Here is a 12,975-nt window from a genome sequence, read left to right on the forward strand (position 1 = left end):
CCTCCCCCTCCCCTCCTCCCTCCACACCTCCCTCCTCCCTCCCTCCCCCTTCCCTCCCTCCCCTCCTCCCGGTTACAATGGAAACCCTACGAGGACGGGCCCAACGGGGAAAGAGTGGTACTGGGAAAAGGGGAGAGCCCCCTCCCTCCCCCCTTCCCCCTCCCATCCCCCCTCCCTCCCCCCCTCTCCCCCTTCCCCCCTCCCTCCCCCTCCCCCCTTCCCCTCTCCCTCCCCCTTCCCCCCTCCCTCCCCCCTACCCCCCTCCCCTCTCCCTCCCCCTCCCTCCCCCCTCCCTCCCCCCTCCCTCCCCCTCACCCCTACCCCCTCACTCCCCCCTCCCCCCCTTCCCCCCTCCCCTCCCCCCCTCCCCTCCCCCCTCCCCTCCTCCCTCCTCCCTCCCTCCCCCTTCCCTCCCTCCCCTCCTCCCGGTTACAATGGAAACCCTACGAGGACGGGCCCAACGGGGAAAGAGTGGTACTGGGAAAAGGGGAGAGCCCCCTCCCTCCCTCCCTCCCCCTCCCCCCCCTACCCCCCCTCCCCTCTCCCCCTCCCCTCCCCCCTCCCCCCTACCCCCTCACTCCCCCCCTTCCCCCCTCCCCTCCCCCCCTCCCCTCCCCCTCCCCGTCCTCCCTCCACACCTCCCTCCTCCCCTCCCTCCCCCTTCCCTCCTCCCCTCCTCCCGGTTACAATGGAAACCCTACGAGGACGGGCCCAACGGGGAAAGAGGGGTACTGGAAAAGGGGAGGTCCCCCTCCCCCTTCCCCCCTCCCTCCCTCCCACCCCCTCCCCCCTCCCCTCCCCCCTCCACTCCCCTCTCCTCTCCCCACCTCTGCCCCCTTCCTCCCCCCCCTCCTCTCCACCCATCCTCTCCACCCATCCTCTCCCCCCTCCTCTCCCCCCTCTCCTCTCCCCCCCTCTCCTCTCCCCCCTCTCCTCTCCCCCCCCTCTCCTCTCCCCCCCTCTCCTCTCCCCCCCTCTCCTCTCCCCCTTCCCTCCCCCTCCCCCTCCCTTCCCCCCTCCCCCTCCCTTCCCCCCTCCCTTTCCCCTCCCTTTCCCCTCCCTTTCCCCTCCCTTTCCCCTCCCTTTCCCCTCCCTTTCCCCTCCCTTTCCCCTCCTTCCCCCCCCTTCCCCCCTCCCTTACACCCTCCCTCCCCCTCTCCTCCCCTCTCCCCCCTCCCTCCCTCCCCACTCTCCTCTCCTCTCCTCCCTACCTCATCCCTCCCTCCCTCCCTTCCCCGCAGCGCTGACCGCCGGGAAGTGTAGTCGCCGTCGCCTCTCCCGCTTCTGCTCTATAGATAAGATTAATTTCTTTTTCAACAAAGAATGCTGTTTATTTTAAAGTAAAATAGACACCTCTCCTCTCTCCCCCCCCTCTCCTCTCCTCTCTCTCCCCCCCTCTCCTCTCCCCCTTCTCCCCCTCTCCTCTCCCCCCTCTCCTCTCCCCTCCACTCTTTCCTCTCCCCTCTCCTCTCCCCTCCCCCCCCTCTCCTCTCCTCTCCCCCCTCCTCTCCCCCCTCCTCCCCCCCCTCCTCCTCTCCCCCCTCCTCCTCTCCCCCCTCCTCCTCTCCCCCTCCCTCCTCTCCCCTCCCTCCTCCCCCCTCCCTCCTCCCCCCTTCCCCCCTCCCCACCCCTCCCCCCCTCCCCCCCTCTCCTCTCCCCCTCCTCCTCTCCCCGAAGCGGAAGTGTAGTCGCCGTCGCCTCTCCCGCTTCTGCTCTATAGATAGATTAATTTCTTTTTCAACAAAGAATGCTGTTTATTTTAAAGTAAAATAGACACCTCTCCTCTCTCCCCCTCTCCTCTCCTCTCTCCCCCCCTCTCCTCTCCTCTCCCCCCTCTCCTCTCCCCCCTCTCCTCTCCCCCCTCTCCCCTCTCCTCTCCCCCCTCTCCTCTCCCCCTCCACTCTTTCCTCTCCCCTCTCCTCCTCCCCTCTCCTCTCCCCCCTCTCCTCTCCCCCCTCCTCTCCTCCCTCCTCCCCCCTCCTCTCCTCCCTCCTCCCCCCTCCCTCCCTCCCTCCTCCCCCCTTCCCCCCTCCCCCCCTCCCACCCCTCCCCCCCTCCCCCCCTCCCCCCCTCCTCTCCCCCCCCTCCCCTCTCCCCCCCTCCTCTCCCCCCCCTCCTCTCCCCCCCCTCCTCTCCCCCCCCCTTCCTCTCCCCCCCCCTCCTCTCCCCCTCCTCCTCTCCCCGAAGCGGAAGTGTAGTCGCCGTCGCCTCTCCCGCTGTTTGATTTCATTTATAACAAAGACATTTATTTAAAATGAGGAATGTGATTTTCATTAAGTTTGATTTTATTTATTTTAAAAAAGCTGCTGCTCTATAGATAAGTTTATTTCCTTTTCAACAAAGAACTCTGTTATTTTAAAGTAAAAACGCGGTTTTTGTCATTGGGTTTCATCCTCCCTGTTAGCGCCCGATTGGTTGGGTCTTTACGTGGGGTACAGTGATTGGCTCTACCATCCCTGTTAGCACCCGATTGGCTGGGTCTGTACGTGGGGTGCAGTGATTGGCTCCACCCTCCCTGTTAGCGCCCGATTGGCTGGGTCTCTACGTGGGGTGCAGTGATTGGCTCCAACCTCACACTTGATGTGGGTGGAGCAGTTGATTTGAACTGACACCAACTGCCGTAACCAACAGTCCACCGCGCTGCTGCTGGTTGAGGACAGGCTCCAGCATCGCTTAGGAGGGCAGTTTAATCCAAATACAGAAAGAATATTTATAGATAAGTTTCTTATCATTTCCAACAGAAAAATTACATTTATTTTAAACGGTACGAGATTTCCATTGCATTTAATTTTATTTTTAAAAAAAGATAAAAGACAGAGATTTCATAGATAAGTTTACTTTCTTTTTTAACAAAAGAACATTTATTTCACATAAGTTTAATTTCATTTATAACAAAAACATAAGCTGCTGCTCTATAAATAAGTTTAATTCTTTTTCAACAAAGGATGCTGTTTATTTTAAAATAAAATAGGCCCCTCTCCTCTCTCCCCCACTCTCCCTCTCCTCTCTCCCCCCCTCTCCTCTCCTCTCCCCCTCTCCTCTCCTCTCCTCTCCCCCTCTCCTCTCCCTCTCCTCTCCCCTCTCCTCTCCCCTCCCCCCTCTCCTCTCCCCCCTCTCCTCCTCCCCTCTCCCCTCCCCCCTCTCCTCTCCCCTCCCTCCCCCTCCCTCCCCCCTACCCCCCTACCCCCCTCCCCCCCCCTTCCCTCCCCCTCCCTCCCCCTTCCCTCCCCCCTCCCTCCCCCTCACCCCTACCCCCCTCACTCCCCCCCTTCCCCCCTCCCCTCCCCCCCCTCCCTCCCCCTCCCCTCCTCCCTCCACACCTCCCTCCTCCCTCCCTCCCCCTTCCCTCCCCTCCCCTCCTCCCGGTTACAATGGAAACCCTACGAGGACGGGCCCAACGGGGAAGAGGGGTACTGGGAAAAGGGGAGGTCCCCCTCCCTCCCTCCCCCCTACCCACCTCCCTCCCCTCTCCCTCCCCCCCCTTCCCTCCTCCCCTTCCCCCCTCCCCTCCCCCCTCCCCTCCCCCCTCCCCTCCCCCCTCCCCTCCCCCCTCCCTCCCCCCTCCCCTCCCCCCTCCCCTCCCCCCTCCCCTCCCCCCTCCCCTCCCCCCTCCCCTCCCCCCTACCCCCCTCCCTCCCCTCTCCCTCCCCTCTCCCTCCCCCCTCCCCTCCCCCCCCTCCCTCCCCTCCTCCCTCCCCCAACCCTCCCCCTTTCCTCCCCTCCCGGTTACAATGGAAACCCTACGAGGACGGGCCCAACGGGCCCACTCGGTCTAGTCTATCTATATCTATATCTTCTATATCTATATCTATCTATCTATATATCTATATATAATACTAAAACTCTGCGTTCGTATGTAGGGATGTATGTGTGTATGTACGGAAGTTTAACTTACAAACCCTACTCCTCCAAGACGGTACACCAAAGCGCTACGATTTTTGTACCGCCGTATTCACCATTAACCTGGGCAACTATTGTAAGTACTTTCGTTCAATTGAAGCTACCTTTTTAAAGCTAGAGAGATATTAAAGTTTAAATTTTCATTTCTAACCCTTTTCTTCAAGGGGCTACATTTGTTTCCAAAAGTTTCCAGAAAAGGATTTAGTTTTCAGCAAGGATTTAGTTTTCAGCTTGTGACGGCTACATTGTTTCGAAAAGCTTCCAAGAAGTCTTTTTTGTTATTGCAAGTCAAGTCAAGTCAAGTCAAGTTTAAAAACAACCCACGTTGACCAAAGTACTGTACATCTGATTAGGAAAAAAAACAAAAACATCTGATTAGGAAAAAAAAAAAAACGGGCACACTTGGAGAGTAAGAGTGGGGCTGGGGAAGGAGAGAATGGGGGGTGTGGGGACGGGCCCAACGGGCCCTCCCCAACGGGCACACTTGGAGAGTAAGAGTGGGGCTGGGGGAGGAGAGAATGGGGGGTGTGGGGACGGGCCCAACGGGCCCTCTTTTCTAGTATACTACTAAAACTCTGATCTTGTAGCTTTATATATATATTCCACTGATGTCGGATGAATACGGCAATTCCGGCAAAACGGTGAACCGTAGCGCCACGATTTTTGTACTGCCTTAATCAGCATGCGGTTCGCTGCTGGAAAATGATATTTTTATTTAATTCGGACGCATATTTTTTAAGTTACAGAGGTTTAAAAGCGCTGCCCCCCCCTGATTTATCGAAGTTTTGACAGAAGGGGGGCGCTGCGGTGCGGATTTATTCTTCATTGTGATGTCACAATGCCCCTGTGAGATGAACTCGAGCTGACCCCCCCTTCCCCCCCCAGCGGTATTCAGCGTGTGACGTCACAATGCCCCTGTGCTACATTGTTGCGAAGAGCTGTCAAGTCAAGTCCATTTTATTTGTATAGCACATTTAAAAACAACCCACGTTGACCAAAGTGCTGTACAACTGATTAGGTACAAAGGGAAAAAATGAAACATACAGTACACGCAAACAGTTCACAGCGCCTCCTCAATGAGCCTCAAACGCTAGGGAGTAGAAATAGGTTTTGAGCCTGGACTTAAAGGAGTCGATGGAGGGGGCAGTTCTGATGGGGAGAGGAATGCTGTTCCACAGTCTAGGAGCTGCCACCGCAAAAGCGCGGTCACCCCTGAGCTTAAGACTGGAAGCTTAGTGACCGGAAATGTTGCGAAAAGACACTGAGAGTGTGTCTGGGGGAGAGAGAATGGGGAGGGTCTGAGAATGGGGACGGGAGAGGGGGACAACAGGGGTCGTTGCGGAGGGGGCTTGGTGGTGGGGGAAAGAGGGGTACTGGAAAAGGGGAGGTCCCCCCTTCCCCCCTCAACCCCTTCCTCCCCCCCTCCTTCCCACTTCCATCCCCCACTCCCTCACCCCCTCCTCCCCCTCTCTCCCCAACTCCCTCCCCCCTCCCTCCCCACCTCCTTCACCCCTCCCCCCCTAACCCCCCCCTCCCTCCTTCCCTCCCTCCCCCACTCCATCCCCCCCTCCCTCCACCCTTCCATCCCTCTCCCCCTCCCCCCTCCTTCCACCCTCCCTCCCCCCCTCCCGGTTACAATGGAAACCCTACGAGGACGGGCCCAACGGGGAAAGAGGGGTACTGGGAAAAGGGGGAGGTCCCCCTCCCTCCCCCCTTCCCCCCTCCCCCCTCCCTCCCTCCCCCTCCCCCCCTCCCTCCCCTCTCCCTCCCCCCCGCCCCTCCCCCCCCCTCCCCTACCCCCCTCCCCTCCTCCCTCCACACCTCCCTCCTCCCCTCCCCTCCTCCCGGTTACAATGGAAACCTACGAGGATGGGCCCAACGGGGAAAGAGGGGTACTGGGAAAAGGGGAGGTCCCCCTCCCTCCTTCCCCTCCCCTCCCCCTCCCCCCTACCCCCCTCCCTCCTCCCCCTTTCCCCTCCCATCCCCCTCCCCCCTCCCCTCCCCCCCTCCCTCCCCCTCCCCTCCCCCTCCACACCTCCCTCCCCCTTCCCCTCCCCCCCCACTCCCCTCCCGGTTACAATGGAAACCCTACGAGGACGGGCCCAACGGGAAAAGAGGGGGACTGGGAAAAGGGAAGGTCCCCCTCCCTCCCTCCCCCTTCCCCCCTCCCCTCCCCCTCCCTCCCCCTCCCCACCCTACCCCCTCCCCTCCCCCCCTTCCCCCCTCCCCTCCTCCTCCCTCCACACCTCCATCCTCCCTCCCTCCACACCTCCCTCCTCCCTCCCTCCCTCCCCCTTCCCTCCCTCCCCTCCTCCGGTTACAATGGAAACCCTACGAGGACGGGCCCAACGGGCCCACTTGGTCTAGTATATTACTAAAACTCTGTTTGTTTGTGTGTACGTGTCCACCTTTTTTGGTTCGCACAGCCAAAACAGTACACCATAGCGCCACAATTTTTGGTCCACGTTACTCACCATTATCCTGGGTATAATGTCTAACAACTCTCATTGAAATTAAAGCTACATTTTTAAAGCTAGAGACTTTTTTAAAGTTTAAAAATTCACTTTCTAGCCCATTTCCCGAAAGTCTTCAGCGTATGACGTCACAATGGGCGACGTTCGACTTCATTTGCTCCTCACTCGCCAAAACAAGATGGCCACCGCTAGCGGGGCCGCCCTGGGCTCAGTCGTTCCCTCGCCCCTCCCCTCTTCCCTCGCACTTTGCCCGGCCCCCGGGGAAAACTCGTACTTCGGCAGTCAGCTTTCGCCGCCAACAGCTTCACGGAGGGGAGTGCGTGTGGCAGCCGAGTGGGTGGAGGGGAGGGTGGGGGGTAGTGGGGGTGGGGGGAGGAGAGAATGGGGGTGGGGAGAGGAGAGGGAGAGTGGGGGTAGGGGAAGGAGGGGGAGAGTGGAGGTGGGGGGGAGGGGGTGGGGGAAGGGGGAAAAGAGAGTGGGGGGTGGGGGGAAGGGGGACAGTGGAGGGCATGAGAGAGTGGAGGGCATGAGAGAGTGGGGGGTGGGTAGGAGAGAGTGGGGGTGGGGAGGAGAGAGTGGGGGTGGGGAGGAGAGAGTGGGGGTGGGGAGGTGGAGAGCGTGGGGTGGGGGAGGTGGAGAGCGTGGGGGTGGGGAGGAGAGTGGGGGGTGGGAAGGTGGAGAGCGTGGGGTGGGGAAGGTGGAGAGCGTGGGGGTGGGGAAGGAGGTGGGGGCAAGTGGAGTTGAGGGGAGGGGGAGTGGGGAATGGGGGTGTAGGCAGGGCTGGGGCGGCAGGGTGGGGACATGGGAGGGGCAAGTGGGGGTGGGGTGGGGGGGATGGAATGGGTCAGTGGGGGAAGAGGGGGGATAAGGGGGGGGGTTGAGTGGGGGGGGGGGAAGTGAGGGTGCTACACCAATACAGGAGGGGCTTTGGGTCCCACGGCTCACTCAGTCACACCCGCTCCCCTTCTCTGTTCCCCCTTTACGAGGAATGGACCCAACGGGTCCGCTTGGTCTAGTAACCTAAAAAAATGAACTTTGTAAAAGATGCAAAACAAAAACATTAGCTCCTTTTCTCAATATGCTCTCATCTTTATAATATACGGTACCATAACCACTTTCAATAAGACAGTTAGATAATGGAACTAAGATATCACACTCCTAGATATTAATGAAAAGCACAGGAAAAATAATCTCAAACTGAAAGATTGTGTGCTCTAACCTTCTTCCCCGATTGTTTCTCCACCATATCGATGTTGAGCGGGTAATCTTCCGATTGTGGTGTTTTTAGAACACCCACCCTTGGGCATCGTTCCTCCTTCCTTCGGCTGTCACCTCATTCAAGCATCTATTGCATCATCATCGACAGTCTATTGCAAGTAAAATACAAATTAGAGCATATAATTTCAATTTAAATAACATCAAAAATCTCATCAATTCTGGCAAGGGTTCAGATAAAGTGAAATGGGAAAGGTGGCTTACCTACTTTTTATTTTATCTTTGCACAAGTAATTAAAATACTTCTAAATCGAAACATTTAAGGTTTCATTACTGTATTAAACTTTCACCTTTAAAACTGTTTACTCTTATGGAAAAGAGCTGTGTTGTCTGAAAAAATATTTACTCTGGAAATTAAAATAGGAATTCACTGACCTTTTCCCTCCTTACTTTGGGAAAAGAGGGGGTGCAGGGAAGTGATTTGGAGGTGAAATAATTGCTTTTGTCATCAGAAAATCTGCTCTGATTTCAAATACAGGCCTACTTGATCACCAATATTTTTATGATGCATGTATATTTTAATAATTCTGGAAATTAAATTAGACTGGTGGGAGGAGTTAATGTTAAGTTTATCTTACTGGTTTCAAAATGTTTAACACTTTTTATGAGGATTGAAACCTGTAAAAGTATTACAATTGCTGAAACATACCAAATACATGTGATATTAATGATTAATGTCATCATTAAATGAATCCTTCCAATTAATATCACGCAAATGTTCCAAAATCTACCTGATCATTTTTCTAAACAGCATTGACCAAAGGCTGCAGCAGACAAAAAAAAAGATCTTGTTTTTAAAAATAAATGGCTATGAACTTTAAAGGAGACTTGGAGGGAACAAAATATGGAAGGAACAAGTATTTTATATACCAACAACTTAAAATTAAGAGCCACTATCTTGTAAACCATTTATTGTTATCTCAAAAGTATGTACACATTTCAGTCAAATGATTTCACCTATTTTCCAAAGGCCATCAAACATATTACAAATTAGAACTATCAAATTAAATAAGTAATTCCGGATAATCTCCTGCAGTGAAGTGTGAAAACTCACAAGCAGCACAAGTAACTGAGACAAACAGTAGGGATGTATTTAAGGAGGAGCTAAATACAAGGGGCGAGAAAAAGAGTCACAGTTTAATGAAGAGAAGCAAAAAGAGGCTTGCACTAAACCTAAAGTAGAATGGGTTCTATGGACTGAAAGGCACACCTTCTGGAAAATTTTAGGAGTCCATTATTAAGTATGAGATTTTGGAATACTTACAAGCACATGATAAAATGGGCTCAAGTCAGCATGGTTTTGTGAAGGGGAGAGCTTGCCTGACAAATTTGTTGGGCAAATCCTCATTCATTTAGGGAACAGGGGTGCCCCTCTTTCATCATAGATGAGGCCCCTCACATGGGTCTCTTCGGTAGCCCTCAACTCCGCCCTGTCTCCCCCTCTCCCTAGTCGCAACTGCGAGAGTCCCCCTAGTCCTTACCTTTCACCCCATCGTATACAAAACATAATCCTCCAGCATTTTCACCACAACCAACTGGGTCCCACCACTGGTCACATCTTCCCATCAGCACCCCTTTCCGGCTTCCGCAGAGACCGTTCCCTCCGCAACTCCCAGGTTAACTCATCCCAAACCACCCCCTCCTCAGGCACCTTCCCATACAACCCCAGAAGATGCAACACCTGTCCCTATACCTCCTCCCTAGACTCTGTCCAGGGACCCCGACAGTCCTTTCAGGTTAGGCAGAGGGTCACTTGCACCTTCTCCAACCTCACCTACTGTATCCGATGTTTAAGAAGTTAGTCACCAGCTACGGCAGCCCTGTTGATTTTGCATTTTTATTTAATCTGTCTACATATCTGGTACTCTATCTCCCGTTAGTGGTTGAGGCACTAGAGTTGAATCCTATTAGGGTGATTGCACTTTTCTTATTTTTGAGTTGTACCCATATTGCCTCAGTACATTCTCTATGTGTGCAGCTGTGATATTTTCCACGATTGGTAAAGCAACTCCTCACCTCTTACCTTCCTTTCACATCTGACACATCACAATCCTGTAATGTTGAGCTGCAGTCCTGTTCCCCTCATAAACAACGTCTATATTAAGGCCACAACATTATAGTTCCAAGCATTGATTGAAGCTCTAAATTCATCTGCTTTAATCCATGATACTCCTTGCATTGAAATAAACACTCAGCACATTCAGTTTCATCATATACCTTAATCTCTCCCTGCCTATCCTTCCTTTAAGACTTACTGGTCATGTCGGAGCCATTTATGTTTAGACTAGCTACTGTTAGCATATATTATTTTATCTTGCTGCATCTAGATATATCTTGCTGTATTATTTTGGACACTTGGGGACGGTCGTTAGATGAACAGGGTGGTGCACACATGGGCAAAAGGGACTGGGATTGGTCAGATACAGGGCAGGAGAGTATACCAGACCTGGGAAAGACCTGGAGACCAGGGACAGAGCAGCCAGCTATGACGCATGCGAAATAAGTACAGCCTGGTATGTTCATCTCCTTGTTTGTACAACTACTTTAATAAATAACTAATTAAACTGAAAAAACGACCGGACGATCTGTTCTGTTGGGGTTTGCGTAAGATGACTCCGACTCCCTGTGTGGTAATGGCAATTAGAAAAGAATTTATTGGAAAAGTCTGGAAGTTGGCATTACAGGTCATAACATCCACTTTCCCCATCAGCCCTTCAACTTGCTGACTTTTGCTCTGGTTCCCACCCCCGACACTCTAGTTTAAAAGCCTCCAGAGTGGCACTAATGAACTTTCCTGCAAGGACTCCCTGAAATTCAGGTGCAACCCAATCCTCTTGGACAGGTCACCACTGCCCAGAAGAGATCCCAATGATTCAAAAATCTGAATCCCTGCCCCCTCCACCAACTCCTCAGCCATGCATTCACCCCAACTGTCCTTCTACTCCGACCCTCATTTGCACGATATTCATTCTCTTCAACCACAAACCAAATTTAAAAGGACAATAAATCACCATCCTGGTGATTGAAATTTTGCTTGCCACATAGATTGGACATTTGCTCTCTATTATTCATATTTTCTGAAAATAGTTTGCTGTTTTCAGTGATTCTCAGATCTGGATTACATTAGCACAATTTGTATGTATAAATTACCGTGCTACAATTGCGGGTCATAACAGGGCCACATTAGAATGATGTGTATTACATTCTCAGTGTATTCATTTCTTATAAGAATTCTCATTTTCAGATCTAAATTGATCTCACAATCCAGATCTTTTTGTATTTTCTCCACCTGCTTTAACATGTGCCTTTGCCATTTGTTGTCATGGTTACAATTTACGGGTGTCAAAGTCGCCTTCTATATTTTGCTATTTTACATTCAATTTTAATTATTTTTGTCAATTCATTTTCTAGCACATTATCTAAAACCAGGACTAGTCATGATCTGCTAAAAAATGCTCTACTCTCTGTTGGTTACATAAACTAGAAAGTACCACCATTGGGCTATCTTGCCCAATGAACCTCGTACAACAATCCCAGCTCTCCAGTCCTCCTCACCTTATTTTCTGTACATCTGCAATTTGGCATTTTCACAAAATTTCCCCAATTAACATTCTCCAGAAATGAGTTGCATGCAAAATAAATTATTTCCCTCTAGCTCTGCCAGCAATTTGCTTAACACATTTTCGGTTATATAAATAAATGGAATACTTCTTAATGGAAGGCAACTAATTTGCTCTTTACCTAACATGCTGTATGGTGAGGCATAATGTTATTGTCTACTGCACTGCAGCTCAGTCTTACTATCAGATTTTGTCCACATGTCTCTCCACAATTTCAGCATTTGCTGTGCATTCTGAAAATAGACCTGACGTTGTTATTTTAAAAAATACTTAATTGCCATTTTAATCTGATTTGGATGAGCGATAACTGGTGTATTTTCCAAAACAGGTATGAGATAGGATCAATGATCTTGTGTGTGATTGTGAGGATGCAAGAGAATAAATCATTTGGGTTGATCACATTTTTCTGTTCACTTTAACCATCTGCAGTTGTAAGCAACAATTCTTTGTATATTGTTATAGCAAAAATGTTTCCATCCTAAATGATCAGATAGATGCATCCAGTTGTTAGAAAGTATTCCAAAGACTAGTTAAGGGAAGCACACAAAACAAGACATCTTGGTTTAAACATGTCGTTGTGTCCAAACATGAATGAAAAAGCCCCATTTTAAGTGGCAATGAAAGTGACTGTCTCAGGCAAAGTAGCGTTTAACTGAGTGCGGCATCGAACGGCTTTTAAATTTAGTTTAGTTGAGAGCGCAGAAACAGTCTCTTCGGCCCACCAAGTCCACACTAACCAGTGATCCCCACACATTAACACTACCCTGGCGCTGAAAGCTCAGCAAGGCAGCAACTCTACCACCCTAATCAAATAGAAAATTCTCTAATGGCTGAAATCAAACATTGTGAAGTTAGTTTAGTTGTAAGGTGATAGTTGGGTTCCTAACAAACTATAGTCATTATCAGAAATTAGGTACTAAAAATATTTGTCAATGGGGGAAAGCGTTAGAGGAGTTTCAGACTCCAAATAAAAGTCTTAAACAAGTTCATAGTTACTGAACTATAGAAAAATACTAAAGGTCGCATGTTACATTGTTAAATGGAGTAATATTGCACAAATGACCATTTCAGTGGTGTCCTATCCCAAGAAGAATCAGCTGCATTCTTAAAAGTCTCTGGTGTCTGTTTGCTGTGGGGAGGAAATGGGAAGTCTTTTTCTCCCCCCCCCCCCCCCCCCCTCCCCCTCCTCCGCCCCCCTCCTCCTCCCTCTCTCCCAAGACAACAACTTGTTTCTTTCTTGACAGATTTCCAAGTAAATTTTAAGTGGTTCTTTAGTTGTCAATCAAAATTGCTTATAACCTGTAATGGTAGTTTCTATACCATCTCAAAGTCCAACTTCCATAGCCATTACTGCTCGGAGATGTGGTGGAGATATAGCTTACGCACACACCGCACTCTAAGATAGCAAAAATGAATCTTTCAAACACTGTTTCTTGATCAATTGGTCTTTATTAAAGTAGCACAAATCAAAAGAATAATTCAAACTTATCGTTCTTATCAACTGCTTCCTCTTCAAACAACGCAATCGTTACCGTGTGGTTGCCACTGTGTGGTAAAAAACTGTTTTCTCTCCATCTCCTGAGATTAAACTGATCACCACTCTCTGTGGCTACTCTAGCCGCCTCAGATGTAGACATGCCCCTCTACGTATCAAATCCCACCTTCCAAAGTACAGACAGATAGAAACTACAAATATTAAACATGGC

The 12,975-nt window shown here is 51.2% G+C and overlaps 1 protein-coding gene across 2 annotated transcripts in view; it reads right to left on the reverse strand.

Moving 5' to 3' along the window:
• ankrd11 (ankyrin repeat domain 11) overlaps positions 1 to 12,975 on the reverse strand; it is a 132,801-nt gene that overhangs the window by 64,303 nt on the left and 55,523 nt on the right. For both annotated transcript variants that reach the window (XM_078400844.1, XM_078400845.1), the window contains exon 3: positions 7,594 to 7,741. In XM_078400844.1, coding sequence (XP_078256970.1) covers positions 7,594 to 7,620 — 27 coding nt within the window. In that variant the 5' untranslated portion in view covers positions 7,621 to 7,741. The remainder of the gene's footprint in view (positions 1 to 7,593; positions 7,742 to 12,975) is intronic.

Source organism: Rhinoraja longicauda, chromosome 6, assembly GCF_053455715.1.
Source record: "Rhinoraja longicauda isolate Sanriku21f chromosome 6, sRhiLon1.1, whole genome shotgun sequence".
In the NCBI taxonomy this organism is placed as follows: Eukaryota; Metazoa; Chordata; class Chondrichthyes; order Rajiformes; family Arhynchobatidae; genus Rhinoraja; species Rhinoraja longicauda.